Raw genomic sequence first — 26,875 nt, 5'->3', positions numbered from 1 at the left:
TCTGCAAGGATCAGGCAGCCCTGACTCCGGATACGGAGGCTTTTATTTATTTTTCCACATAAATTACACAAGCACTTTATAAAATGGTTGCACAGAAAACACCTTATAAGTGCAGAACTTAACACTCCACCCCAAACGGGATCCGGAGAAACGGGCTGCATTTATGTGAAAACCTGTCTGTGCGGACCTGGGTTGGGCTGGGATGTGTGGTGGAGGCTTGGCAGACCAAGTGAGGCTGTTGTGGCTGTTGTGTATGGGGTAGTGTGTCACATTGCGGCCATGGCCTTGTGTTTGTGATGGAGGGAGTACTATGCTGTTCAGGATGAGTCTGCGTCACCCCTGGCCTGTGCCTGATGGTGAGGTCCAGGGTGTAAACACTGTGACCCTGTGTGTGTATGACACTCTGCCATAGATGCCCATGTGTGGCTCTGGGGTGACACCAGGAGGGACAGTGACATCACCTCTGTGTAGGCCTATGGGTTTCCGTGTGTGATGAGAAGTGGGTCACAGAGAAGGAGTTTCCCAGAGCAAATTCAGATGACAGCCTGGGACTCCAGAAGCTGTACCTCCCTTGCCTCTCTCTGGATCCCATATTAAAAATTAAAATAAAATGAAAGAAAAAAAGCAGAGATTTCTTAACAGTTCAGATGGGTGTGGGACGCGTCTGGGAGTGGGGTGCGTGTCCTTGCCCCTTGAGCTCTTCCACTGAAGAGAAAACGGTGTCAGCACAAATTCAGGGGCCCTTCGGGGCCTTGCAAGGGCAGTGTTCCCCTCCTGGGTGCAGTCTGAGGCAGAAAGGGGTGGGGAGGAGTCCTGGCTCTCAGGCGTCAGTGACCCCTGAGTGGGCCTAGGGTCCCACAGGGCAGAATGGGCAGGCTCACTCGCAGGCCGACGCCACTGACGTGACGCTGGTGATTTTGGTCGAGTCGTCAGACCATGGCTGCAGATTCTGCAGGGCGAACAGCGACGAGTTGTGCACGCACAGCGGGTCGGCGGGCAGCGGCTGTGCCAGGCTCTTCTGGAAGGCCTCCTGCTGCAACTGCAGGAGGATGCGGTTCGCTTGCTGCCTCTCTGCCTCCCGCTCCTCCGCAGTCTGCCGTCTGCACCAGGAACAAGCCATTACTTGCCAGGAGCACTGACCCGGCTCCCGCGTGTGCCCAGATCCCGGTGCGTTCCCAGAAGATAAACTGAATGAGCACTGCTCGCCTTTGCAGTCCCCAGATCCAGCTTGCGCCCCTATAACGCGTTCCCTTCTTTTGAGAGTCCTGACTCCGGCAAAGACTGGAAACCCCCAAAGTGGATGGAGCCAAGGCATCCCGAAGGAGCAGTGGGAAAGTCTGCAAGGCCCAAACAGCTGGGACTCCCCATCCACTCGGAGTGCCCACACCCCGCAGACTTCACGAGGGGCAGCCAGGGATAAGATGGCATCTCATCTCCACCCAGCCCTCAGGGAGACCAGGTGCCATTCCAAGCCCGTGGGCTCTCACTCTACCCACAAGTCCAGGGCAGAGAGGCCAGGGCCAGCGGCTCTGCTCTGCTCCGTCTCTTGCCTCCCTCTGTCTGCCAATGTCTTCTAGGCCTTGCGCCTCCTGTGCGGAGCCCTGTGCCCTGCCGGGGCTCCTGCTGGACCCACTGGCTTCCTCTGAGGCAGTTCAGGGAGGCGATGACTCACTTATTCCATTTAATGCCGCCCCTCCACCCTGTCAACTGAGATCAAACGTCTGTCTCTAAGGTGGACAGACCTAATGGGAGTCTCCAGGGCCTTCAGAAGCAATTTGTGCGCGATCGATGAAGCCGTGCGAAGCCTGCAAGGGCCTCTTCCAGCAGCGGCTACTGACCTGCTCTGGGCCGCCTTTTCTTGACTCTGTGTAGCTTTCTGTCTCTCCTCTTTCCCTTCCCTTCTGCATTTCAAACGGCCTGAATATTTCTCTTTTATGCTTTGTGTCTTATCTCTCGTTTTCTCTCCTCCCCACCCACTTGGTTCTCTCTGAATTAAAGGAATTTGTTTGAAACGAAAATGGTGGTTTCAGTCATCCATTGCTTTTCTTTATTATACATAAATAAGATTTCTGCAGGCTGCCCGTTTTTCTCCTTTTTTTCCTTGAGCGGGGTCCCTATCCCTGCCCACCTCCAAAACTGGTTGTGTTTCAGTTACTCCCTTTGCCTGCCTCTGTCTTCCTGTCTCTGTGGCCCTCTCTCTGGGAGGCCTGCCAGGCTGCCTCCCCTCCCCTGGGCCCGCAGCCCTCAACAGGCCTTGGAAACCGGAGTCCCCCTAACCCCCAGCAAGCCCTGGCTCCCTCTACAGCGTCCCAAGGTCTGAGGCCGCAACCCCCACTCTTCCCCAGCGGCAGGAATGTTGGGGGGTGCGGTAGACTCGCGGGGCCAGGGCTTCCTTTGTAGCCCCGAAGGCGGAATCCCAGGCAGATTCCTCGCCTTCGTTCAGAAAAAGAGGAAACTCCAATTCCTTCCTCCTGCCCCAAGGCCCGCCCGTCTCGGCGCCGCCAACTTCGCCCAGACTCTCCCGCGCTGCCCTACCGGGCCTGAGCTAGGGGAAAAACTCCGGCGGGCGAGAGCCGAATGTGCGGGAGGGTGCAGGGTGCGGGAGGGTGCAGGGTGCCAGAGTGTGGAGCCGGAGAAAGCGCCAGTGCGCGCGGAGACCGAAGCTGCCTGGGAATGTGGGGGGCGTTTCACGGCCTTGAGCGTAAATGTGAAAAACAAACAAACAAAAAGCCCAATGCTTAGTAACTGAAGTTGTGGCTATGGGATAAGGGAAAATTCTCCTTCTCACACACACCCATCTGCTCCTAATTGATTCCTCTTTCAGTGGGACCCGCGAAAGCCCGCCGCAGCCGGCGCGGATTGATTTTCTCCTTACAGGGTAGGGACCGGCTGCGCAAAGGCCGGGCGTCTGGGGAGGAGGCCGTCAGCAGGGCCGCGGTCTGGGGCCCCAGACGCTCTGCCGGGAGCCCGGTTGGAGCGCTGCAGCAAGGTGCGGGTCGTTCTGCCTCCAGTCTCCGGAACAGAGCAGAATTTCATAAGCAAGAGTTTGCGCAAATACAAAGCTCCCCAGGACTCACAAAGCCCAGGATCCCGGACTGCGTGGAGTGTACCAAGCGACCCGTTTGCCCTAGCGGCGGAGACCTGCCGCGTCTACGCGGGCAGAGTGTGCCAGCCAAAGTGTGAAGCCTCGTTTAAAACAGAGCCAGGGCTCTTCAGCCCCATCCCGGCTACGGCCCCTGTTGCTTCCAGTTCCCCGCAAACCTAGCGGGAACCCGCTCCTCCAAAAGGATCAGAAACCGCGAGTGGAAACGAACCGAGAGCTGCCTGAGACCGCGCGGCTTGCGGGCGGCCGGCCCGCCCCGCTTGCTCACCTCCACTTTGTTCGCCGGTTCTGGAACCAGGTTTTGACCTGCGCGTCGGTCATTTTGAGCGCCTTGGCCAGGGCGGCGCGCTCGGCCGAGGCCAGGTACTTCTGTCGGTGGAAGCGCTTCTCCAGCTCGCAGATCTGCAGGCGTGTGAAGGACGTGCGCGGCTTCTTCTTCTTGGGGGGCGTCCGGTTCTGATAGGGGTGACCTATACGGCGTGTTACAGTGAAGGGTGAGAGGGCCACTGGAGCGGGAGACAGACAGACGGCAGAGGCAAGCGGCAGAGCGTCAGGAAGCGTCCCAGGCCCAACACCCCGCGAGTCAGCAAGCGCAGCAGCTGAACCCCAACGAGCAGGGCCGGGATCCTCCCGTTAGCCCTCAGCGCCAAACCCACGGCGGGAAACGGCCCCCTCCTGCCCGCCAGTCCGACGCCGGCTCGCCACTACCACGGATGCCTCCCTAGCCCCGGGCTCCCGCGAGCCCAGCCACCTCCCTGCTGCCCCTCCTCCAGGGGCAGTCAAAGGCGAGCTAATGGTCGCCCTCTCCTCCCTTCAGTCAGCCCAGGCCTTCAGGCTCAGAGTAAGAGGCTCGAGGCCTTTTAAGGCCCTTGACTCTGGAACCCGACCTGAGCCTCCATCCACAGCAGCACACACCAACACAACATGCGATGGGGGCGAACCCACCGATCTATACACCTGAACGGGACCAGACAAGCACAGGCATGGGACAAGCACACAGGACACAGAGCAACACAAGGCCACAGCCATACAATCGCTCAAACCTCCTTCATGCCTGACACAGTATTAGGGTCCCAAGGTAGACCCTAAGCCAAGTACCTTTCACCAGAGGCCCAGGACTAGTGGAGTCCGAGCAGCGGATTCCAGCAGAGCCCTTCAACAATGGCCTGGCCTGGGTGGGGATTGGGATGGGCACTAGGCCCTGCTGCCCCAGGCCAGAGGAAACGTGAGTTGCGGCACTGGGGCCCCTCGAGTGAGGGCCCTTCCTGAGGTCTAGACCCAAGCAACTGTTCTTCCTCTGGATCCCAGCCCCCACCTCACTTTTGCTGTGGCCTGTGGCCCGAGTCTGGTCAGAAGCTGCAGGAGCAGTTTCCCTGGCCATGCTGCGGCCTGGAACAGAAGCAGGGAGCCAGGGGTGCCTTGGGGTCTTCTGGCCCACTGTCTAGCTCTCAGCAGCTTCTCCCAAGTAGTTGTGTACACACCCCTTCCACTGTTGGGCCCTTGAGCCTGGGGACCCCCCAGGAGTTCCTGTCTCTGCCAGCAGAGGCTGGTGCCTCCTGCCTCTCCTCTCTAAGGCCCAGCTGGCTAACCCGGGCTCAGTTTGTGGTTGCTTCCTAGCCCCAGACGGCAGGATCCAAGGATCATGGTCTAGGATCCAGGGAACACCAAGGGGAGCAGGAAGTGAGAATGGGGGAAGGGACCCACGCCAGAAGGAGAGCTGAGTGCCCAGAGCGGAAACAGGAGCCACGACCAGCAGAGGAAGGCAGGAGCGGGCAGCAGAGAAAGTGGCAGCGGCCACCACCTGGTACCTAATGTCCTGGGAGTAGCCCTGCTGCCACTGATCACCGGCCTGCCGGTGCATTATTCCCGCCCGGGCCCCGGGGTAGGACACCCAGATGGGGCAGAACGAAAATGAATAGCTAGCTATCCTGAGCAGCTATGCCCCAGTGCCACCCACCCAGACGAAGCCTGCTATCTGGAAAAAAAAGGGGCCTCTGGCTCTGCTGATTTTCTGGGGCCTCCACTGGGCCTGCAGCACCACAGGCACCGGAACTAGGAACTCGAAGTGCATGTGTGCGGGGGACTAGAGGTGGGGGAACCTGTTATTTTCTTGTGTCTGATCCTGGGGCTCACTTCTTCGGTCCTAGGACGCAGCCAGGACGGAAGAAACTGTTCTCATTGCACCCCTTTCTCGGAGATTCCCAGGCCTGGAATAGCTGGAGAAGGTGGTACTGAATCTACGGCCTCCTTCTCTCTGCCTGACTGGGCCCATGGATCCTGAGAGGGAACAAGGAAGAGCTTCTCTGAGCAGGAGTCCTTCGGGGGACAGAGAAGGGTCCAGACTGGGAGAACTCTTCAAGCACGGCGATTCCGCGATATAGAATCGGGCGGGCGGCTCATCTTGGGGAAAAGCGCCAAGAAGAGCTGGGCGACCTGGCGCGCAGAACCAGCTTTGGGGAGCCACCCGGCGGGGAAGGGGTAACACGGAGCCCGGGCCACGGCCAGGCGGGGCGAGCGCGGGCCGGACTCACCTGTGAACCTGTCCTTTGTGTATCTGCGGTTACTCTCCATCCAGGGGAAGGTGAGGCCAGTGAGGTTGTTGACGCCCGGCACGGCAGGCACAGAGGGCACGGTGGGCAAGCCGGTGGCCAGGGGCTGGGGGTGAGCCACGGCTCCAGCAAGCGGCCTGTGTGCGGGCACCCGGATCACCCCCGCAGCGCTGAGTGCCCCCGCACCGCCGCTGCTGCCGCCGCCGCCGCCGCCAGGACCCGGGCCGCCCGCCAAGGCCATGTTCACGTTGTAGGAGCCGGCCAGCGGACCCATGCTGCAGGCGCCGCCGCCGCCTGCCGGGCCTCCGGGGCCGCCGGGGCCTCCGGGGCCACCCGGACCTCCAGTGCCATAGGCTCCCGCGCCCCCAGCCCCCGCCCCGGCCGCGGAGCCCCCTCCGCCGTAAGTGTAGGCGCCTCCGACCAAGCAGCCAAGGCCGTATTCTCCGTCCTGGAGGCGCGAGGCGGGCCCCATGCAGCCACCCTGGTCCGGGCTGTTGAGGATCTGGTCGATACCGAAGCTGATGGGCTCTGCATGGCCCGGGTGGAGGTGGTGCGGACCCAGGTGCTCCATGCTGGCCCCGGCCCCACTGGGGGGCCCGGGCGGCGACGCTCGCTGCGCTTGGCTCCGGGAGCAGCTAGCAGGGGCGCGAAGGCAACAGCAGCTTCTGGCTGCGCCGAGACTTGGAAGCGAAGTGCGCAGAAGGGCTAAAGTAGGAGGGGGAGGGGAGGGTAAGGGGGGCGCCGTATTTTTCCCCTCTCCGGCTTCTCCTTCCCTGCTCCAGTTGCTCGCTCGCTGTTGACTCTGGGACATCAATCACCAGGCGAAAAAGCCCAGTGCGTGCGAGCTTCGCGGTGTTGGCTGGGTCTCTCCATTGGCTGTGCGCAGAGAGGAGCAGGGTGAATGACAGCGCGGGGGAGGGGAAGGGAGGGGGAGAAGAAGGCCAGAAGCCGAGGCATATACAGGAGTCAAAGATAGAGGGACGGAGACCAAGACTCGGGGTAGTTCTTGAAGAGACAGAAGACGGGAACAAGGAGAGGCTTAAAAGGAAAAGGAAAAAACAGGAAGCGACTATTCCCAGAGACGGACAGACAGACATACCTAAGGAGGGTGAAGTCAGCTGTCTTCCCAGCCTGTTGGGAGCCATTCCCCACTTTCAACTGGGCCAAAGGAGTCCAGCCCACCAGGCTTCTGAGGAAGGGATGTCCCTGCCCAACTGGAGAATCTCCCCAAGGGCTCAGCTGGGAAACACCTGTCACTCAACCAGGAGATTTACTCCAAACTTCAAGTCCAGCTTGTTAGAAAGTAGAAGATTGTCTACTACCCAGGTATGGAGCCCAGGCCCTGAGGCAGGACGGTGAGTTCAGGCTTGTCCTTCTTTAAAACACAAGCCTATGAACAACTGACTATATGTTATAAAAATCAGCAACCACCCCCCAACTCAGCATTCTTAGAGAAATTCAGGAAGGGAGCGTTTCCTGAAAGGCAGGCACAAGTCAAGAGGGTTGGTTTGGAGCCTGCTGCCAGGGTGCCCATGCCTCAACATACCCCTTTCCTTTTAAATAAACAGATGCCTCAAGAAGCAAAATCCTACCGGCTTTGAAAGAGGCAATTCCTACAATGTTTAAATGAATTCAACCAGATTTTTCCACCTAACGATTAGCCCAGGGTTGGCTATTCCAGGCAAGAAGCCTTTGGACTCTTGTCTTGGTTCGTGTTGTTTTCTTCCTTTTGGAATCTTGGGAGGGAGCCGTAGGGGCTTAAGGCCTTGGGGACTAGGATTGTGGGACTAGGATCAGGGAAGTGCATCCAGGACAAATTTAGGCCTTTTCAACATTTTGCCAGTGGCTGTCTGGCTGAGAGCCCAAGAGAAAAGGAGGAAACTCCCTTTTTCTTCTTCCTCTCTTTCCCCTCTCCAGTGGAAAATGTTTGCTACCTTTTAGGAGCCAAGCTCTGGGAAAGGTGCAGGTTCTATTGCTTGGGATCTATTTCTGGTCCATTTCAGTTCAGTTTCAGATTAGATCTTTGGGTAGGTTCTGTTTCTATCTGGAAATATGCTAGAATGTGAAGGCTCACATTCTCTCCTCATCAAGTCTCATTGAAATCTATTTGCTTTGGCCATGTCTGTCACCTCCACTTGAAGAGCTCTTCTTGGAGGCAGAGAGTGGCTTATTCATTTCTGTTCTATCCTGAAGAATACAGCCCCAAACAACAAAATATGTTCATCTTGGGTGAATAACGAATGAATGTATCTCTTTATTCAATATTTATTGAGTACTGTACTCACTATGTGTCAGGCACTGTTCTAGGCACGGGGTACATAGCAGTGAACAAAACAAAGGTCCTGACCTCATGAAGCTTACATTCTGTAGAGGGGGTCAGACAATAAGCAAGGAAGCAAATGCAACAAGCCAGATGTTAGTAAGTATTATGGAGAACAACATGAACTCTACACCAATCTTTGAGATGAGTATTCTCCCTATTTTACAAATGTGAGGAAAGCACCCTTCAGAATGGCTATGATTGGTGGGAATTAATATGGAGGAGCTAGATTCAACTTGCTTTTGTCAGTTAGCCTAGAAACCTAGGTGCTGGTTGGAAGTTCTGTGGGGAAAACCTTGTCTAAGCTCCAGCCAGGTGCACAAAGACCCACTCAAGACAAAGCCAAATGTGAAGTTGGTAGTTGTTTGCAAACACTAAGCAGAAACATGAGAGGGCTCTGCTCCCTCGCCAGTTCTGTTCTTCCCACTTACCCACTCCTGGTACTACATCCCTACCCAGGTACTACACCCCTACCCAGGGAGTTCCATATCTTACTTTGGAAGTTGTCTGAACCTGAATAGATCTCTTCCTGCCTCTTATCTTGAGGGAACTAAATTGTTTTACAGAAATAAATTGTTTACTGAAAAACAGCTTTGTGCCAGGTACTGCCTCATACATATATCGTTTGAGACTCATAACAATCCTGTGAAGTTAATAGAAATGTCCCGGTTTTTTGTAATTGAGAGAATCGAATGAATGTTCATGGCAGTATTATTCATAATAGCCCCAAAGGGGAAACAACTCAGATGTCCCTCAACTGATGCATAGATAAACAAAATGTGTATATCCACACATGGAATATTCTTTAGCCATAAAAAGGAATAGAAGAGAAATGCCAGTTCATGCTATAACATGGATGAACCTAGGAGACTATTCTGCTAAATGAAAGAAGCCAAGCACAAAGGCCATCTATTGTATGATTCCATTTGTATGAAATGTCCAAAATAGGCAGATCCACAGAGGCAGAGACTAGATTAGTGGTTTTCAGGGGATGGCAGGGAATGGAAATTCACTGCTAATGGATACAGAATTCCCTTTGGAGTAATGAAAATATTCTGGAATTAGATAGTGGTGATGGTTACATAACTGTAAAAATGTTAAAACCCACCAAACTGTACATTTTAAAGGGGCTGAATATTGTAGCATATGAATTATATGTCATTTTTAAAAAGAAAAAATAGCTGGGTGCAGTGACCTTTGCCTGTAGTTCCAGCTGCTCTGAAGTCTGAGGCTAAGGATCACTTGTGGCCAGGAGTTTGAGGCTACCAATGTGCTATAATTGCACCTCTAGCCTGGGCATCAGAGCAATGCCCCATCTCTAATCAGAAAATGAAAACTGAGGCTCAGTGAAGAGAACAAACTTGCTCCAAGTCCTATAGACAGAGAGGATTGATCTGGAATCTCAAAACCTGAGCTAGTTTCCTTGTTTGAGACTGAAAACTATAGGGAGGGGTGCTGCAGATTCCTTTCAGGCTGGGCCCTCGTGGCCTCGCTCTTTTTAGTCTCACCACAGTTCTGCCTGCTGCAGTTAAAACACCATTTTGCTGTGAGTTGGTTGAAGGTAAAATTTACAAGACAAAAAAAAGAACACCTATCATTTCCAGCTCAGATGGCCTTCCAACCCTGCCTGTTCCAACCCTTCTGGCACCTGCCTGATCCACCCCTTGAACTCCTCAGATCTGGCATCAGTTGTCCAGGATACCTGGTAGGGGACTTTGCCCTTGCTGGCCCAGCTTCAGGTCAGCAGAAGTCACCACTACCTTGTACCTGGCCCACTAAGACTGTCAAGATCTTATTAAAATTCAGCAACCCAGGGATGTACTGACTTTCTCCTGCTGTCACAGCCACTTCCTTGACTGATTTCTTCCTCCCCCGGCCACCTTTTCTGTTTATCAGAGTCAACTTTTATCCCAATTGAGGATACCCCCAACTTTTACCCTCAATGAGGTGCTGGGGTTTTGTGAGTTGGCTTAATCCCACCCTTTGTTTTCCAATAGGGTATTTGCTGGGGGCCAAGACTACCCTCTCTGTCTGTTCCTCACCTAGAAAGACCAGAGGGTCAGGATTTGCTGGGCTCTGGCCCCCACCCCTTCTCCCGCAAGCAGTGTTGCCTGAGCACCATGTTGCAAGGTTGGGAAGTTTTCTGAAACAGGAGAGGAGACTCACACAAGCCTATGTTCGCCGCAGCTTCTGTGTTTCCACCGTGCTTTTGCATGCCTTGCAAAACAGCCCCGCTAGGAATGAGGAGGGAGGGGAAGAAAACAGGACTCATGGAGCACCTGCCATGTGCAAGGTGCCTTCAATCGCGAGAATGATCTCTCCGCTCGTGTTTAACTAATCCTGTGATGTGGTTTTTGTTATCTCCATTTTACAGATGAGAAAACCGAGGCACTGAAAGCTGGAAAGGGGCAGAGACCAGACTCAAACACTACTTTACTGACTCTGCTCATTACAAGCTGCTTCCTTAAGCCTAAACTTGGCTCTTGCCTCACAGGACTATCTTGCAGGAACCTAGGTGAGTTGCAGATCCGTCTCTCCAGTTCTGAGGCCACCTGGTAACGCCCTTCCCCCAAGCACCGGCTCCCCCTGGCCTGCAGAATAAAAAAGTGCCTCCAATTAAAAGAAGAGCAGCTGGGGCTGAGGCTGGGGCTGGGGCTGGGGCTGGGGCTGGGGCTGGGGCCAGGGCTGGGGGAGGAGGAAAGGACGGGCTCAGCCCAGGGGGAGGCCCCTGTGGATCCCACAAGGTCTCCTCCTCCCTGCTCTGAAAGAGACCCCCGGGCCAGGGGTTGTCCTTTAGCTTACGGGTATGTGTGGAAACTTAATTACTTTGTGTTTGTGGGACCTTGCATCCATGAGGGGAAAGCTGGATGGGAAAGCGTGTGTGACAGTCAGGATTGAGAGGGCTGTGCAGATGTCCTGAGCATGTCTTTAAGAGATAATTTTAACAGTTTATTCAATGAATAATTATGGAGTGTCTAGTATGTATCAGGCACTGTGTTAAGCTGTTGGGATACAAGTGGAAGCAAAACGCATGTCAGTAAGAGTGTTGGAGGAGGAGAAGGGAGTCTGGGTATGTTGTACCACTGCATTTTGTCATGTGAGGATGTGTGTGTCAGTGAGAATGCAAGTGAATGTGTTTTCTGTAGTAGGATAAGTATGTGTTTACAACTGTTCCTCTGTAGAGAGTGCTTGTGATGGGGTGAGGACATCCCTCTGCTATGACTGTGTGCTGCAGATGGTGTGTATCGTTGGAGGGATGTCTTTTAATCCAATGGAATTGTCAGGGAAGTGGCCGTGTGGGGGCCTGTGGTTGTAGGGAGGGAGACACAGGGCATACCCAATGGATATATAGTAGGGAAAGGGGGCTGAGAAATATGTAAAGGGATATGTAACAGGAAGTGGTCCATGGTGGAGTCAATGATGTCCTAGTACCAAAGGTGTTCCCACTGCCTTCCCACCTGTCTCAGAAAAGAGGCAGAAAACTTTCCCCGCTGTGGGAGAGGCAGGATCACCTGGGGACTTAGGGACTTAGAGATGCAGTAAAGGGCACTGTAACTCCAGGAGCCCTGGGTTGGGGAGGATGGTCTCTAGGAGCCTAGACTGGGGAGGGGGACAGTGAGTAGGTCAAGTGATTCAACTCAATGAGTCCTCAGGGTTGGGGGTGTTCCAGGGCCAGCCCCTGTACCCCCACCCAATTCTTACATGAGATATGGAGGATCTCTCCTGGGACACACACGCATTTTCCCATCAGTGGAGGGACCCTGAATGGATAGAGGACAGATGGACAGGAGACAGACATGTCCCTGCTGTGGGCCACACTTTAGCTGTCATCCTGTGTAGTGGTAGGCAATTTCCCTCTCTTCCCCTGTCTACTCCCCTCAATCAGAGCCCAGCAGGTGGATGCGTCAGAGATAGGGTGCTTCTGTAGAGATCCCTTCCCTCCACTGCCTCCCCTCCCTGCTTGGCTTCTGACCCTAAAGGAAGCTGTTGGCCTCATTATCCCTGGGCATTGAGCTAAGGCCTCAAGTGTCTGACTATGTCCTTCCCAAGGGAGGTCCAGAGACCCTCAGGTTCCACAATCCATCCAGCACCGTCTTGACCATGGTGCCCTTGATTAAGGAATCTCCTATCCTGAGTAACCCCCAAGTATGCCAGAAGCCTGGAAAGGGGCAGGCAGGGACTGGGCTAAGAGAAGGCTTAGGGCAGGACAGACCCCCATGACCCTGCTCTCCCCAGACAGCCCTCAAAGGGCTCCCTGGGCACAGAGTTCAGAGTCCCACCAGTGGGTCCCAGTAGGGCAGCTGAGCTTAGGACCAAAGGCTGTGGGCCGGCCTCAACCTCTGTCATCCTTAGTGTCTACCTTGGCTCCACTCTGCTGGCCAGGTGGGCCCGTCCTGGGTCCAGAAGCCAAGCCTTGCGCTGAGGTGTGGGAGAGGGTGAGGAAGCCGAAAGAGCACCAGCCTATTATGGGGCCAGGCCTCTGAGGGCCCCACTGCCTTCCAAGAACCACCCTGTTCCCTCCTGGGGTTGGCAAGTTCCCTTTGCTGTCTGCAGAAAGGACCTCTACAGGTGTGCAGATCCCTCATTCTGCCTGTGTGCAGTAAAACAGAGGAAGGAGGCAAGCTTTCCAGCTGGGCAGGTGATGGCCCTGCAGTCGCCAGATCTACCCAGATTTCTCATCTCAATTCCTTGCCTCTGCTGGGGGTGCAGATTTGGCCTCAGAGTAAGGATGGGTGAAGACACCCAAGTGCATGAAAACCACCTTCCCAGGGGACCCAATCCTGAGCTGTGGCTGGGGAGACAGAGATGGGGGTCATGCGGTCCCTCCTAGGTGCTAGGGCTGCCTTGACACAGGCAGGCCTAATTATTATTTCAGGGGGTGCTCAGGACTGTTTGCACATTGGAAGCTGCGGCTCCTGCTGAGCCAGGGCTGGACTATGTTGGGAGTGGAAAACCGACTGGGACCCTCCTCAAGATGCGAGGGCCTAGCTACCCAGGCCTCTGCCTCCACCCTAAGCCTGTTGGAGTTCAGGTTGGATATTAATTTGCCAAGCTTCTCCTCCACCAGAAAAGCAAGGCGGGGTGGGGAGTGGTGGGGAAAATGGTCTCAGTTGGGGACACCCAGCTGCTGGCCAGTGGTAGTGGTGGTAGAGGAGGTTAACATGATTCCCAAGCTGTTCGGACTGCACACCGAAGCACAGCATATACACCAATGGTGACACAGAAATACCCAACTCCCGAATATTTCCAGACACAGGCTTGGCACAGATGCAACAGGCTCACACGCAGGTGCACACACCGCCACTCACCTGCACACGAACACGAACTCGGTGGTGTGCAGTCCCCACAGGCACCCACAAAACCTGCATGCACCCATGTGCAGATGCCCACAGACACACCCACCCCACTCACAGTCCCTGCAGCACAGATCCAGAACCAAACCAAACCCTCTCCCTCCGTGCACACAGCCCTAGGTCACTGGTACACAGGTACACACAGACACACCCAACCACACGCCTACAGATTTACAGGCACGCTCACTTCCACACAGACCTTCCTGCTCAGATAACCCAAAATGAAACAAAACAAAACACAAAAGCAAAAACACCCCCTTCCCCTCACACATACTCTGACGATGGCCACAGGGAGCTCAAAAGCAACCACACAGTTTTCCAACTTTCCTGGAGAGACGAGGGTCGCCTTCCCTCGCAGAGAAGGAGGCGGGGCAGGGCAAGCCGCAGGTGCCAGAAGTGGGTGTGGGTAGGGAGAGCGTTAAAGGGGGAGGAACCGCATCCATATGCATGGTCTCCGCGCACAAAGAACAGCTGCCCAGAGCGGGAGCCCCGGCGGGCCCGGAGTCGCATGAAGGCGGCGGCGGCCCAGCTAATTGAATTAGGTCGGCCAGGCCCTGCCACCCGCGCGCCACCCGCGTCCGCTTTGCCACCCGTTCTCCGCCGCCGCAGGCGCTCCTTGGGTGCCGAGGGACGGATTGAGGGAAGGAGGCGTCTCCTCCTGAGCCCCGGCCCGGGGCGGCATCTCCCCGCGGAAATAATCCCATTGTCCTGGGGGCTGCGGGAGGCACTGGGCGCCCGGGATCCCCAACTGGACTGCGGCACTGTGATTAATGGGACGGCGACGAGGGAGCTGACACCGGGAGGGGGCCACGGCTCTCCTCCGCCCCGGCCTTCTCAGCTGCCCTCGTTCTGGCGCCCCTTCCCCACCAAAGTCGAGAAGCTAGAGCCAGGAGGGGAGGGGGCGGGTGTGAGGAAGGCCGCTGCTGGGAATTAGACCAGTTAGGGGCCTTCCTGAGTGTGGTGTGAGCGAAGCGGGTCTGGGTGTGCGGCCATGTGCCCGAGTGTGCAAGAGCATCCAGAGCTGTCAGCCCTGCGAGTGGAGTGGGATGCTGCCCGTGCGGATATGGTCAAGTGGACAGGTGCGCAGGGCGGGAATTATTAAAGCTGTGTGTAGTGAGGCATGGATGGGATTTGTAAGGAGACCAAGCTCCCATCCCTGGGGGCCACAGTAGCCCCAAGACCAGGGACTTGGGCCTGAATCCCAGCACTGCCCTGGGTACCACATAAAGTGACTGCTTGGCACCTCCTGTCCTGTCGGCCCAGATTTCTGCAGCCACCTCACCCTAGATCCGATCACCAGCAATGTACAGTGGAGCTCCTGGCACCTCACTTTTCCCATTCTCCCCTGCCTGCCATGGGCTCCCCCTTCCTGGGATGCCGCACCAGCAGTTTCTGTTCAGCCCTTCCACACTTGACATCCTTGTATCTGGACTGTTTCAGTACTTGTAGCCCTTTTGAGGTTAGGCTCACAGATCCCCTCCCTGCCCCCCCACCCCCCCACACACACAACACACACAAGAAGCCTCCGATAAGTGGCTGGAAAATAACTCTTCTGACCTAGGTGACCTGCAACTCCTAGAGCAGAGATTATGTCTGTGTATCTGTCCCTGAACTGCAAATGCCTAGGGGCAGACCAGAGTCTCAGCTTGCAACCAGCAGACACCCACCCATAGGTGTTCTGGACACCAGTGAGACTTCCCTAGCTGTTGAGCTCAACCCAAGATTGGTGCAGACCAGGGTGTTCAGGTGAGGTGGCACGGGGCATGCTCCTGAGTCCCACCGGGCAACTTTGCCTTCTCCACTACGAAGCTGGAGACCTGGCTCTGTATTGAGTGTACACGTGAGATGCCCTAGGGATCCAGGCTCAGGGCTCCCAGGATGGTGGAAGAGGGAACCCTCCCTAGGAATCCCAGGCTGCAGTGGGTTTCAGGATCATCCCAGTGGCCAGCACAGCTGCAGCCAGGACCCCTGGTGGGGTGCCTCTCACCTGCTGCCACCCTTCTCTGCCCCCCTGCCCCTACTTGACCAAATCACTCACTTCGCCACCTCCACTGCCACCCCAGCCCCACTCCATTCAGTTCTGGAGTAGGTTTGGCCCCTGGCAAAAGAGAATTCCAACTAAGGGTGGGAGCTAACCAAAAACTGAGCCTCCCACTCACCAGAAGGACTCAATGCATCTGAGGTCTTTATGTCCCATTCGCCAGGGACCACCACCTGGGAGGGGTAACACCAGGGGGAGATGTGGCTGCTGCCCCTGCTGGCACATCCTCCACTCCTGCCCAGGACTCAGTGAGGTAGGTTGAGGAGGGAACTCTGGGCTGGGGGCGGCCAGGGGGACATCCAGAGGAGGCACGGCACCAACGCTAGATATTCTCGCAGGCCTACCGCCAGACCTGGGCGGCCAGTGCTGTATTTCTGGGGACTTTTACTGCAGCACCGAGATGAACAGTGACATTCCCCTCTCCCCTTTCATAAATATTGCATCTTCCCAATGCAATTACAGGAGATGGAACGGCATGAGCGTTTACTAAATAAGATTATGGGGTAATGCTAATGCAGTTTATGTCTGCGCTCTGACACCAGACAAACTCCCTATTAATAACCTCTCAATGAGGCGCGAGGCTCAGAACGCAGAGCCCATGGCTTCTGGGCCGCGCGCTCTGCTCCGTAAGAACGGCAGAAGCCTGGCTGCCTCACGCTGGGGCCGCGGCCTGCGCGCTCTCTCAGGGGTGCGGGGTTCCCAGCCTTTCCGGGCCTTTTGCCCAGGAGTTCCCTCTGCGCACCTTCTCCGGAGGCAGCCTCACCTCCTCTATTTATCCTCTATTTCTGCAGTAGTTTAGTCCCGGCTGGCGCTAAGCCTCTCTCTTCCAAATCCAGCTCAGAAACTGCTCAAGGCTCCGCATTGCCTGGGCGTTGGGACCCAAATCCCTTCCCCCTCCATTCAAGGCGCTGAACTTACTTTCATCTGTAGTACCTTGTCCCAATCGCTGGCTGCCCTTGGTCTTGTTGTACAAACTGACAGAAACTCTCACACCTTCCCCAGTCATTCCTTGGGTGCAAAGGCCTGACAACCCCTATCCCTACGCTCAGCCCCCCAAAAAGAAAAGAAAATTTCTACTGTTACTTCAAAAGTGAAGTCAAAGTTCTGCCTTCCTGCGCATTTTCAGAGCTCAATTAATAAGTCCCTCCTCAAGTGGCCAAGAGCACACAAATGTTCAAAACTATCTTTTTTGACAAGGCGCAGTGGTTCGCATATGTAATCTCAACACTTTGGGAGGCTGAGGTAGGAGATTTGCTTGAGCCTAGGAATTTCAGACTAGCCTGGGCAACATAGCAAGACTCCATCTCTACAAAAAATAAAAAATTAGCTGGCCATGGTGGTGCATGCCTATAGTCCCAGCTACTACAGAGGCTGAGGTGGGAGGACCATTGAGCCGGGGAGCTCTAGGCTGAAGTAAGCCATGATTGTGCCACTCCACTCCAGCCTGGGTGACCCATTGAGACTCTGTCTCAAAAAACACAACACAACACAACAATCCTTTTTTTGATCATAGATTTGGAGTCACAGAGACATGGGTCTAGTCACAGGACACAGACTTATAGTCACACTGCTTTGATAGTGTGTTTGTAAACAGATCAATTAACTTCTCTGACTCTTGCGTTTCTTGCTTATGAGAGGCATAGTGGATTCTGCCTTCTAATTCATCAAGCCATTGTCAGTATCAACATAAAGATGAAACAGTGTAAACGTTTCCTAATTTATTGGGATATCTCTGTTTTTCTATCTTTCTTATAATTGCACTGACCTTTATGTATCAATCAGTATCAACATAAAGATGAAACAGTGTAAACGTTTCCAAATTTATTGGGGTATCTCTGTTTTCCTATCTTTCTTGTAATTGCACTAACCTTTATGTAAGATGTTTATCATCCCTATTGGTCCAGCCCTGTTCAGTTTTCCAGACTCAGTTGATGAGTTCCTCAGACATACTGTATGCCTTTCTTGCCTCCCTAACCCCTCTTCTTGAGTCTTCTTTAGGGTCCCATTGAGAGGGCAGGGCTAAGGCGATAGAGACAAGATCTGGGAAAATACGAGATCTGCACAGCAGAAAAGTGCAGACAGGATTTCAAGGTCAAGAGAGCCAGTCCCCGGCCTAGTTCTTGCCCTGCTGCCTGCTGGTCATTAACACAACCCCTGGTTTTTCTCGGCCTTCAAATAAAAAGACTATTTATGTCCAAGGACTCCTAATGAGGAACCAGGGAGGGGCTGGGGAGCCTGCAATCTCAGCAAAAGTTTCCCCACCTCAGAGGCCTCCCCTCCTTTTCTTCCCTCCTCCTCTTTGCGTCTGAAGTCAGCGAAAACTTTGAGCAGCTTCTGGAAGAAGGAAGCCTCTCTGCCTTTGGAGCAGGCAGAAGGGTAGGGAGCACTAGCAAGGCCTCTTTGTAGGCCTCCTGGAGCCCTCTCCAGCAGCCACCACCTTTCCATCAAGACCAAATTGTGCGGTCTTTGAAAGACCATAGGGGACAGGATGGGGCCCAGAGCCTGTTGGATGAGGGGGACAGGGAATGCTTTACCATATTCTTCTATCCCTTGCTCCTTAAAACTGGGGCTAGACCTAATCTGGCCAGCACATACTTACCCCCAGCTTCTACCCACCATTCTTGCTGTGGGCTATAAGTGTCTTTGCTAAATGCTGCAAACCTACCTGAATCTGCCTGGGGACATTTCTGACTGACCACAACATCCCTCTGCCTATTTATGAAGGATTAGACCTTTCTCTCTACCCCACCTCTCCTGGCCAGTATCCCTCCCAAGTCTTTTCTAAGTGGTCTGGGTATGGGAAACCTTCCTAACCAGGCCTTTCACATGACTTGTACGTGGTGTATAGACACACACACACACACACACACACACACACACACACGACGGAGGTACATACAGACTCCTCACTCTCAAGAATATGTATGCAAACTCCTGAGCATAACACATTGTCTATCACTGAAGTCATGGGTCAAGCTATGCAGACATGCATCTGTACTGTCCCCCACTGGAAAGTATGCACTTAGAGATGCATACAGTCACACAGGTGTGCATGTCCACACAAAAGAACACACACACACAAATGCACAACTGATCAACATGCCAAGCATTGTTTCCAAAGATGATGCTTCCACAGACTATCCCAGAGTTTGCCAGGGTTGAAGAAAGTGGCTTCTCTTATCCTTGTTGGGAATTCTGTGTACATGTCATAATGTGTTCAACATATTTGGGCCTTGTGCAAGTGTATAACAGTATTGGTAAAAACCGCACCCCAGAAGGTACCTGGGCTATGAGTCATGCCGGAGGACCTAGAGAAGTAGGAAGAGCAAAAATCTGAGCTGAGGGATGTGGCCTATTTATTGGCATCAGAACCTGCCCATCATCTGCACTCTGTAAGCCAACTGAAGCGCTTAAAACAGGAAGTAGGAACCTAGTGGGCAGACTCCAACAGGGTGTCAACTTTGAAAAAAGAAAGGAAGAAGCTATTTGGCTCTCTCTTAGGGAGTGGCTCTCAGTTCCAAAAAAGAGAAGGTGTGGTTACTTTGGGCCTGCTAAAGCCAGGCCTGACAGTGGCTGGGAAGAACAGCTGAGCTACACCAAATGGGTTTGTTTCCACCTCTGTGTACTTCGAGAATACCAATCAGGGCAAAGAGAAATGGACCAGAGTAAAGGGTGGGGCTTCAGGGAGCCAGAGTGGAGCCAGATTGGAGCCAAGTATAATGGAAAGACCAAAGGCATTGATATTTGGCCAACTGGGTTCAAATTCTTCCTCTGCAACTTCACTAGCTCTGTGATCCTGGGCAACACACTTAACTTCTCTGATCTGCTGTTTCCTCTTCTATGAAATGGAGATATGCTACCTATCCCATATGTTGTGGTGAAAGTTAAAGACAGGCAAGACTGCATGTCAAAAAAAAAAAAAAAGAAAGAAAGAAAGAAAGAAAAGATAAAAAGATTATCTGACTCAGTTTTCTCATCAGTAAAATGGAATAATAATAATAATGATCTACCTCATGAGCTTATTTCGAGAAGTCAGTGAGTTAGTATTTGTAAAGTGCTTTGACTAGTACCCATCACATAATATAATACTGTTAAAATGCATGCTAAATAAATAAGAATAAGCCAGGTTCCCATGCTGACAGGGAACTGGGCTCTGAGAAGGTCTGGGGCAGCAGGGCTGCCACAGGTGGGGAGAGTGGTGGGCAGCCTGCCTCTGGTTTTGATATCTGTGCTCCTTGAAATCCCATGCTCTTGGCTGGGCGCCGTGGCTCACGCCTGTAATCCTAGCACTTTGGGAGGCCGAGGCCAGCGGATCACTTGAGGCCAGCAGTTTAAGACCAGGCTGGCCAATTTGGCAAATCCCATCTTTACTAAAAATACAAAAATTAGCTGAGCGTGGTGGTGGGTGGCTGTACTTCCAGCTACGTGGAAGGCTGAGGCACAAGAATCCTTTCAACCTGGGATGTGGAGGTTGCAGTGAGCCAAGATCATGCCACTGCACTCCAGCCTGGGTAACAGAGAGACCCGAGCAGGGGTGGGGGCGGGTGGGCAGGAAGGAAAGAACCCTGTGCTCTCAAACACCCCCTTTTGTCCTCAGGTAGCTGTGGCTTGTTTATCTTAGGAACAAGTTACCCTTTTAAGTCTTCATGCTGCTTAAGGGTTTGTAAGGGAAAAGTAGCTATTTCTTCATATGTTGCTGGTGGTGCTGCAAATTGGTTCCATCCTCCCCGGGTTATGTAACAAAAAGGGAATGCTCATAGCCTTTGATCAGACTATCCCACTTTTGAGACCATATCCCATGGAAATGAAAAGGCAATTTGTACAGATGTTTATAGCAGCACTGTTCATAATAGTTCAACCTTGGAAGCAATCCAAATACCCAACCCTAGGGAAATGGTTAAGTCGGCTAGGGAGCATCAGCGCACAAGAATAGCACACAGCCCATCAAACCGCTAAACCTGACACAGGAAAATGGTGCGATGTGCCACATTCTAGGTGAAGATGCCATGCGTTATTAAAATATCAGTATTCCCCAAGGCAATTCATAGACTTAAAGCCCTACTAAACAAAAACTCATACTAGACATTTTCTTGAAACCCAGAGAAATAAAAAGATTCTACATTTCACATGAAAGAGTAAATAGGTGAACATGTCAAACAATTTTCTAAAGAGCAAGTTTGACCAGATGTTAAAGCATTTTGTTATAGGGTAATTGAATGGAAGCAATGTAGGGTAAGCATCAAAATTGACATTTAAATCAATGGGACAGAATAGAGCCTAGAAATAGACATAATCACACCTAAGAATTTAATATAGGCATTAGAAAATGGGAGAAGAATGTTACCAATAAATTATATTGAGAAAAACTTTACCATTTAAAAATATAAGTTATTTTATATCATATAAAAATAAAAATAGGCTAGGCAGAGAATTGGGGAATTCTCATACCTGTAATCCCAGCACTTTGAGAGGCCAAGCTGAGCCTTGGATCAGCTTGGGCGGATCGCTTGAGCCCAGGAGTTTGAGACCAGCCTGGGCAACATGGTGAAACCATACCTACAGAAAACAAAACAAAACAAAACAAAAACAGGCGTGGTGTCACATGCCTGTAGTCCCAGCTACTTAGGGGGCTAAGGTGGAAGGATTGCTTGAGCCCAGGAGGTTGAGGCTACAATGAGTTGTGATTGTGCCACTGCACTCCAGCCTGGGTGACAGAGTGAGAGACCTTGTCTCTATTTAAAAAAAAAAATTAAAAATCAACAGTGCATGCTGGGTGCAGTGGCTCATGCCTGCAATCCCAGCACTTTGGGAGGCTGAGGTGGGTAAATCGCCTGGGCTCATGAATTTGAGACCAGCCTGGGCAACATGGCGAAATCCTTGTCTCTACAAAAAATACAAAAATTAGCTGGGGTTGGTGGTGCCACGCCTGTAGTCTCAGTTACTTAGGAGACTGAGGTGGAAGGATGACTTGAGCCTGGGAGGCTGAAGTTGCCATGAGCCGAGATGGTGCCACTGCCCTCTAGCCTGGGTGATAGAGCCAGACCTTATCTCAAAACAAAATGAAAACAAAACAACAACAAGCAATGCAATGGTAAATTTAAAAAATTTGAAGAAGATGGCATATTTTTACTGATTAAACTCAGAAAAAGCACAGGTTTTAGCTTTTGTGTGTGTGTCTCACTCTTGCTCAGGCTGGTATCAGCTGGTCTCAGCTGGTCTCAGGCTGGAGGGCATGTGATCCCAGCTCACTTCAGCCTCAAACTCCCAGGCTCAGGCAATTCTCCCACCTCAGCGTCTCGAGCAACGAGGACTACAGGTGCACACCACCACGCCTGGTTGATTTTTGTATTTTTTGTAGAGAGGGGGTTTCACCATATTGCACAGGCTGGTCTCAAACTCCTGAGCTCAAGCAATCCACCTGCCTCAGCCTCCCCAAGTGCTTGGATTACAATTGTGAGCCACTGCTAGGTTTAACCTTAATAAAGATCAAGGGATGAGGCATTATGATTGATGTAAACAGCTGGTGTTTAATGCTGATGAGTTTTTTGTTGCTGAGAAGATAGGAGCTCAGTAAAATGGGGGAGGGAGAGGGATGTGAGCGTTTACACCTTTCTTTCAGCCAGAGGAGACCTCTGTCAGCCAGAGGAGACCTTGGTGCTGCTTGTAGAAGGTGCTGCTTGTGAAAGGACCATGCCTCTACCTGCTGTGGGTCAGATAGGGGTCCTGGCAGCAGAGCTCCCAGGCGGCTAGCTGGGGATACTCACTCATCCTCCAATCCGACCCCAAGCCTGTGCTTTCCTGTCCCCAAACCAGACTCAGATACCTGCCAGCCACCTAGAAGCCAGACAGCCTGGGTGTCAAGTCCAATCTTCCACTTAAAAACTGGGCAAGGTCTGGCATGGTAGCTCACACCTGTAATCCCAGCACTTTGGGAGGCTGAGGCAGGCAGATCACCTGAGGTGAAGAGTTCAAGACCAGCCTGGCCAACAAGTCTCTACTAAAAATACAGAAATTAGCCAGGTGTGTTGGCGTGTGCCTGTAATCTCAGCTACTCCAGAGGCTGAGGCAGGAGAATCACTTGAACCCAGGAGGCAGAGGTTGCAGTGAGCCAAGATTGTGCCACTGCACTCCAGTCTGGGTGACAGAGCAAGACTACATCTCAAAAATAAATAAATAAATAAATAATAATTAAAAAATAAAAACTGGGTGACCTTGGACCAGTAATTTGACCCTTCCAGACCTCAGTTTTCTCTCCTATTTTTTATTTTATTTTTTTAGAGGCGTGGCCTCGCTATGTTGCCCAGGCTGGAGTGCAGTGGCTAGTCACAGGTGTGATCAGCATGGGAGCGTTGACCTGCTCCATTTCCGACCTGGGCCAGTTCACCTCTCCTTAGGCAGCCTGGTGACCCCCCGTTCCCAGGAGGTCACCATATTGATGCCAAACTTAGTGCAGACACCTGATCAGCATAATGCACTACAGCCCAGAACTCCTGGGCTGAAGTGATCCTCCCACCTCAGCCTCCCATGTAGCTGGGACTACAGGCACGCGCCACCACACCCGGCACCTCAATTTTCTCATCTGGGATTGGGGATAATTAACAGCACCCCTTCATAGAGCTCTTGTGAGGATTAAATTCATGAATTCATGTGAAACCTGCAGAATATTATCTGTCCCGGAGTAACTTAGGAAAAGGTGGTAATGATTCAGGCTGGAGTTGAGTTGAGGGAACTTGAACAGGAGAGACAGAAAATGGTGATTGACTTCCGTGATGCCTATGTCTCCTAGGCCTTTGGCTGGTTTTTGAAGCTGAACCCACCTAGTTTTCTCCTTCATCTGATGTGGCAAGAGAAATTTGGAGCAGGAGAGGGCCATTGGTGCAGACCAGGCATCCAGTGGGAACACACAGGGGTCTGCGACCTTGGATTCCTCCTCCCCACTTGGGGGTTCAGCTTCCCTATTCTCCCCCCCCCACCAAGGGACAAAGACCCAGCTGGGTCACTCTCGGGGATTTAGGGAAAATAGGCTTTGTGTCTGGGGCATAAAGAAGGGCCAGATTCTGGGCATGTGGCTGCAGGTCATGTCTTACTGGACAGAGACAGCCTCTCAGCCGAGGACTGGCCTCCTGCTAACTCTGTCCTGCCTGAAGTGTGCTTGTGCTGGGCTTCCTCCAGCAACCTCACCCTTACAGAAAAGTAGGGATGCTTTTTTTGAGATGGAGCCTAGTTCTCTGTCACCCAGGCTGGAGCAATGGCGTGATCTTGGCTCACTGCAACCTCCACCTCCTGGGTTCAAGCAATTCTCCTGCCTCAGCCTCCCAAGTGGCTGGGATTACAGACACCTGCCACTACGCCCAGCTAATTATTGTATTTTCAGTAGAGACGGGTTTCACTGTGTTGGCCAGGCTGGTCTCAAACTCCTGACCTCGTGATCTGCCTGCCTGGCCTCCTGAAGTGCTGGGATTACAAGCGTGAGCCACTGTGCTCAGCCAGGGATACTTTTCTTGAACTTCCTCTTTCTAAGTCAGGGACAGATGGGGTGGCAGGGGTGGGAACATAGTGGTCTGTTTCTTGTCCTTGTTGCCTCTATGTCCTGCATATAACAACCTGGGAGTCTCCTTGTCTTTTGGTGAAAACTTTGTTTATTGCTACGTTTTATTATTAGATCACTCATTAAAATCAGCCAAAACAGGACTTTCCAGAACCTACTTAGTGTCCACATAGCAGCCTCTGGGAGGAACAAAGGAAGCGGCTGCCGGGTCCACAGAGGATGAAGAGACACGCAGGGCAGGAGTCTTTCAGAGCTCCGTTGCAAAGTGCTTTCTTCTCCTGAGATTGGACCAGGTGAACCTGTAAGAGCCAAGATGGCTACAGAAGAACGTGGATGTCAGCCCTGGAGAGAGGGGGGCCCAGAGGTCAGCTGCAGAGAAGGGGAAGAGGATCGTGGCTGGCCCCACAGAGAGGCCAGCCCCACATATGTGCTTGAAGTTTGAACCCAGACAGAGTCGGGGTTGATGACCAAGACCCTTCTTTCATTCATCCACCCATGCATTTATCTATGTACCCACTTATTTATCTATGCAGCCAACTTTATTGAGCTTTGCTCCAAGCCAGCGACTGCCCAGAGCTGAGCTGGACAGATCAGTAGGAAAGGAGTTTGGGACAGACCCATAGGGTATGGGTTCAGCAATTCTTTTCCTTCCTTCCTTCCTTCCTTCCTTCCTTCCTTCCTTCCTTCTTTCCTTTCTTCCTTTCTTTCTCTTTCTTTCTCTTTCTTTTCCTTTTCTTCTTTTTCTCTCTCTTTCACTCGCCTTCCTTCCCTCCCTCCCTCCCTTTCTTTCCCTTCCTCTCTTTCTTTCTTTCTCTCTCTTTCACTCTCCTTCCTCCCTTCCCTCCCTCCCTTTCTTTCCTTTCCTTTCTCCTTCCTTCCTCTTCTCTTTCCTTCTTTCTTTCTTTTTTCTTTCTGCCTCTCCTTTCATTCTCCTTCCTTCCTTCTCTCCTTCCCTCCCTTTATTTACTTTTCTTTTCCCTTCCTCCCTTCCTTCCCTCCTTTCCCTTTCTTCCTTTCCTTCCCTCCCTCCCTCTCTCCTTCTTTTCTTTTTTCCTTTACCACGTTGCCCAGGCTGGTCTCGAACTCCTGAGCTCAAGCAATCCAACTGCATTGGCCTCTCAAAATGCTGGATTATAGGCGTGAGCCACTATGCCTGGCCAATACTTTTATTTCTGAATCAAAGCCAGAATCAACCACTTCTCAACCTTTCTGGGATTCCTGGTGACTTTGTAGTTTGCCCCATGTTTGTTATTTTTGCTAACCCCTGTTTGCCTGTAGTTCCTGATGATTAGAAAAATAAGCAAACTGAGCCTTAAGCAGGAGAAGGGGGAGGTATGCTTGTTTCAGAGCCCAAGAGCGGAAGAGATCTAGAGAGGCTGAAGAGAGAGGAGTCCAGGGAGGGGGAGCCAGAAGTCAGAGCTCTCCTGCCTGTTCTCCTCCCTCCCCCATGACCATCACCCTCTCCCTAAAGTCCCCAACACCCTCTCACATCCCCTGTTCCTTTTTCCACCCCCTACTACCTCTACAGGCCCCCCAGCCTCACATAGGGGTTCTCATATCCCCTCTCCTCTGGGGAGTCTGGCCTTGGGCCACGGGTGCTGGAGGACTTGGGCTGGGCCTGAGTACCCCCTCCCTAATGAGCATTCATTCTGGGATGAGCTCTGGCCTCCAAGGGTCAAAGGTGGCAGCTTTATTTACTCACAGCCATGCTCTCACTGCCCGGCTCCTTTCATCATTTTTTTTATAATGGAAACAGCCCAGTGGTCACAGGCGCCCTGGGAGACCACCCCACCACCTCCCCTCTCCCCAGCCCCCAGACACAGACACTTGTATTCCTCCAATAAGGGCTCAGATTTCCCAACAAAGTACAGCTTTTGCTCTCAGGACAGTTTTCAGCTGTCGATTTTATCACATTCTTCTGTCTGTTCAGAGCCTGAGCCAGAGAAGCTGGGAGCCCGCCAGCATGTGAAAGTGAGCACATGGGTGTGAGAAGTGGGTTGGCGTGGGGCTGAGGGTGCAGGGTGAGAGTGGGCACCTGTGGGTGAAATGCCAGGTCCATATGGTGTGTCTGCTTTGAGAAGGTTCGTATGTGTGTGAGAACCTGCGTGTGTATAAGCATGAATAACTGGGGGCAAGTATTGTAAATATCCATTTACTCCCAAAATAGAATAGGAAGACTGTCACCTGCTCCTTCCCCTACATGTGCCCATATGGCTCATCTCGCCAGCTTACCCCGAACTCTTCCTCCTCTCTGCTCCTCACACCCCTCCAGGGGAGGTGTCTGTACAGGAGGCGCGTGGCTCTGAGTGGCCAGCCTCAGTGTGAGATGCCTGCCCAAACCCAGGCTCTCCTCACGGTCACAGCCCTCCTGCCCACCTCCACCTCAGCTTTCTTGGCCTCCCCACTGGAACTCACCGACCCCCTTCTAAAGAAATGTTGCTGGGGGAAGAACCCTGATGGGGAGGAGTTGGCCCTCTAGGAGCTCCCAAGCCAGAGAGTCCTGGAAGCATCAAGCCTCAGGTGCGCACACAAATGTGGCAGTACTGGAAGGCCAGCTACTCCACAGAGGGACAAAAGACCTATGGAGGCAGGGTGTGGCTGTGGGGCATTAGGCAAGAGTAGCTTCTGGCTGACATTTGCTCTAAAATTAAAAAAAAAAAAAAAAAAAAAAGAGTGGCTTCTTAGGAGAGAAAAGCCTAAAGAGGGCCTCTCTTTGGGGAACCCCCAAAAGTGGCCCTTGGTCACACTATTTAAACTCCCAGGATCTGATTTCTGAATGTGGAAAGTGACACAGAACACTCTGGGCTCCAGCACTGTCCCTGTGTGGTGTCTGTGCCTGGGGGTATCTATGTGTTCACGATTGTGTGCACGTGCCTGCGGGTGATGTGTGTGATAGTGTGTGCTTGTGTGTGTGTGATGAACACACATGAGCCGATGTGTGTGATTTCCCAGGTGCTTGT

General features: G+C 52.7%; 1 protein-coding gene and 1 long non-coding RNA gene across 2 annotated transcripts in view; one reads left to right on the top strand and one right to left on the bottom strand.

Annotated features, from left to right (window-relative positions):
* On the bottom strand, positions 1–7,259 carry TLX1 (T cell leukemia homeobox 1). Its single transcript, XM_032281356.1, has 3 exons — positions 5,635–7,259; positions 3,372–3,573; positions 1–1,100 (listed from the first exon to the last, which is right to left on the bottom strand). Exons 1-3 carry the CDS (start codon positions 6,461–6,463, stop codon positions 878–880), a joined length of 1,254 nt encoding a protein of 417 aa, XP_032137247.1. The 5' UTR covers positions 6,464–7,259; the 3' UTR covers positions 1–877.
* The window catches only part of LOC116553818, a 43,957-nt gene continuing 23,701 nt past the window's right edge, over positions 6,620–26,875 (top strand). The window contains exons 1-2 of the long non-coding RNA XR_004269929.1: positions 6,620–6,978; positions 10,347–10,487. This is a non-coding gene — a long non-coding RNA (uncharacterized LOC116553818). The remainder of the gene's footprint in view (positions 6,979–10,346; positions 10,488–26,875) is intronic.

The sequence above is a fragment of the Sapajus apella genome, unplaced genomic scaffold, assembly GCF_009761245.1.
Source record: "Sapajus apella isolate SASKATOON/1434 unplaced genomic scaffold, GSC_monkey_1.0 scaffold13, whole genome shotgun sequence".
In the NCBI taxonomy this organism is placed as follows: Eukaryota; Metazoa; Chordata; class Mammalia; order Primates; family Cebidae; genus Sapajus; species Sapajus apella.
The sequence above is the reverse complement of the archived record's forward strand: the minus strand, read 5'-3'. Positions and strand labels throughout refer to the sequence as shown.

Coding starts and splice junctions, on each gene's coding strand:
- TLX1 (XM_032281356.1), bottom strand. CDS start 6,463: ATGTCCCAGAGTCAACAGCGAGCGAGCAACTGGAGCAGGGAAGGAGAA. Junction 3,574..5,634: donor CACAAAGGACAGGTTCACAG/GTGAGTCCGGCC, acceptor CACGCCGTATAG/GTCACCCCTATCAGAACCGG. Junction 1,101..3,371: donor AACCGGCGAACAAAGTGGAG/GTGAGCAAGCGG, acceptor TTCCTGGTGCAG/ACGGCAGACTGCGGAGGAGC.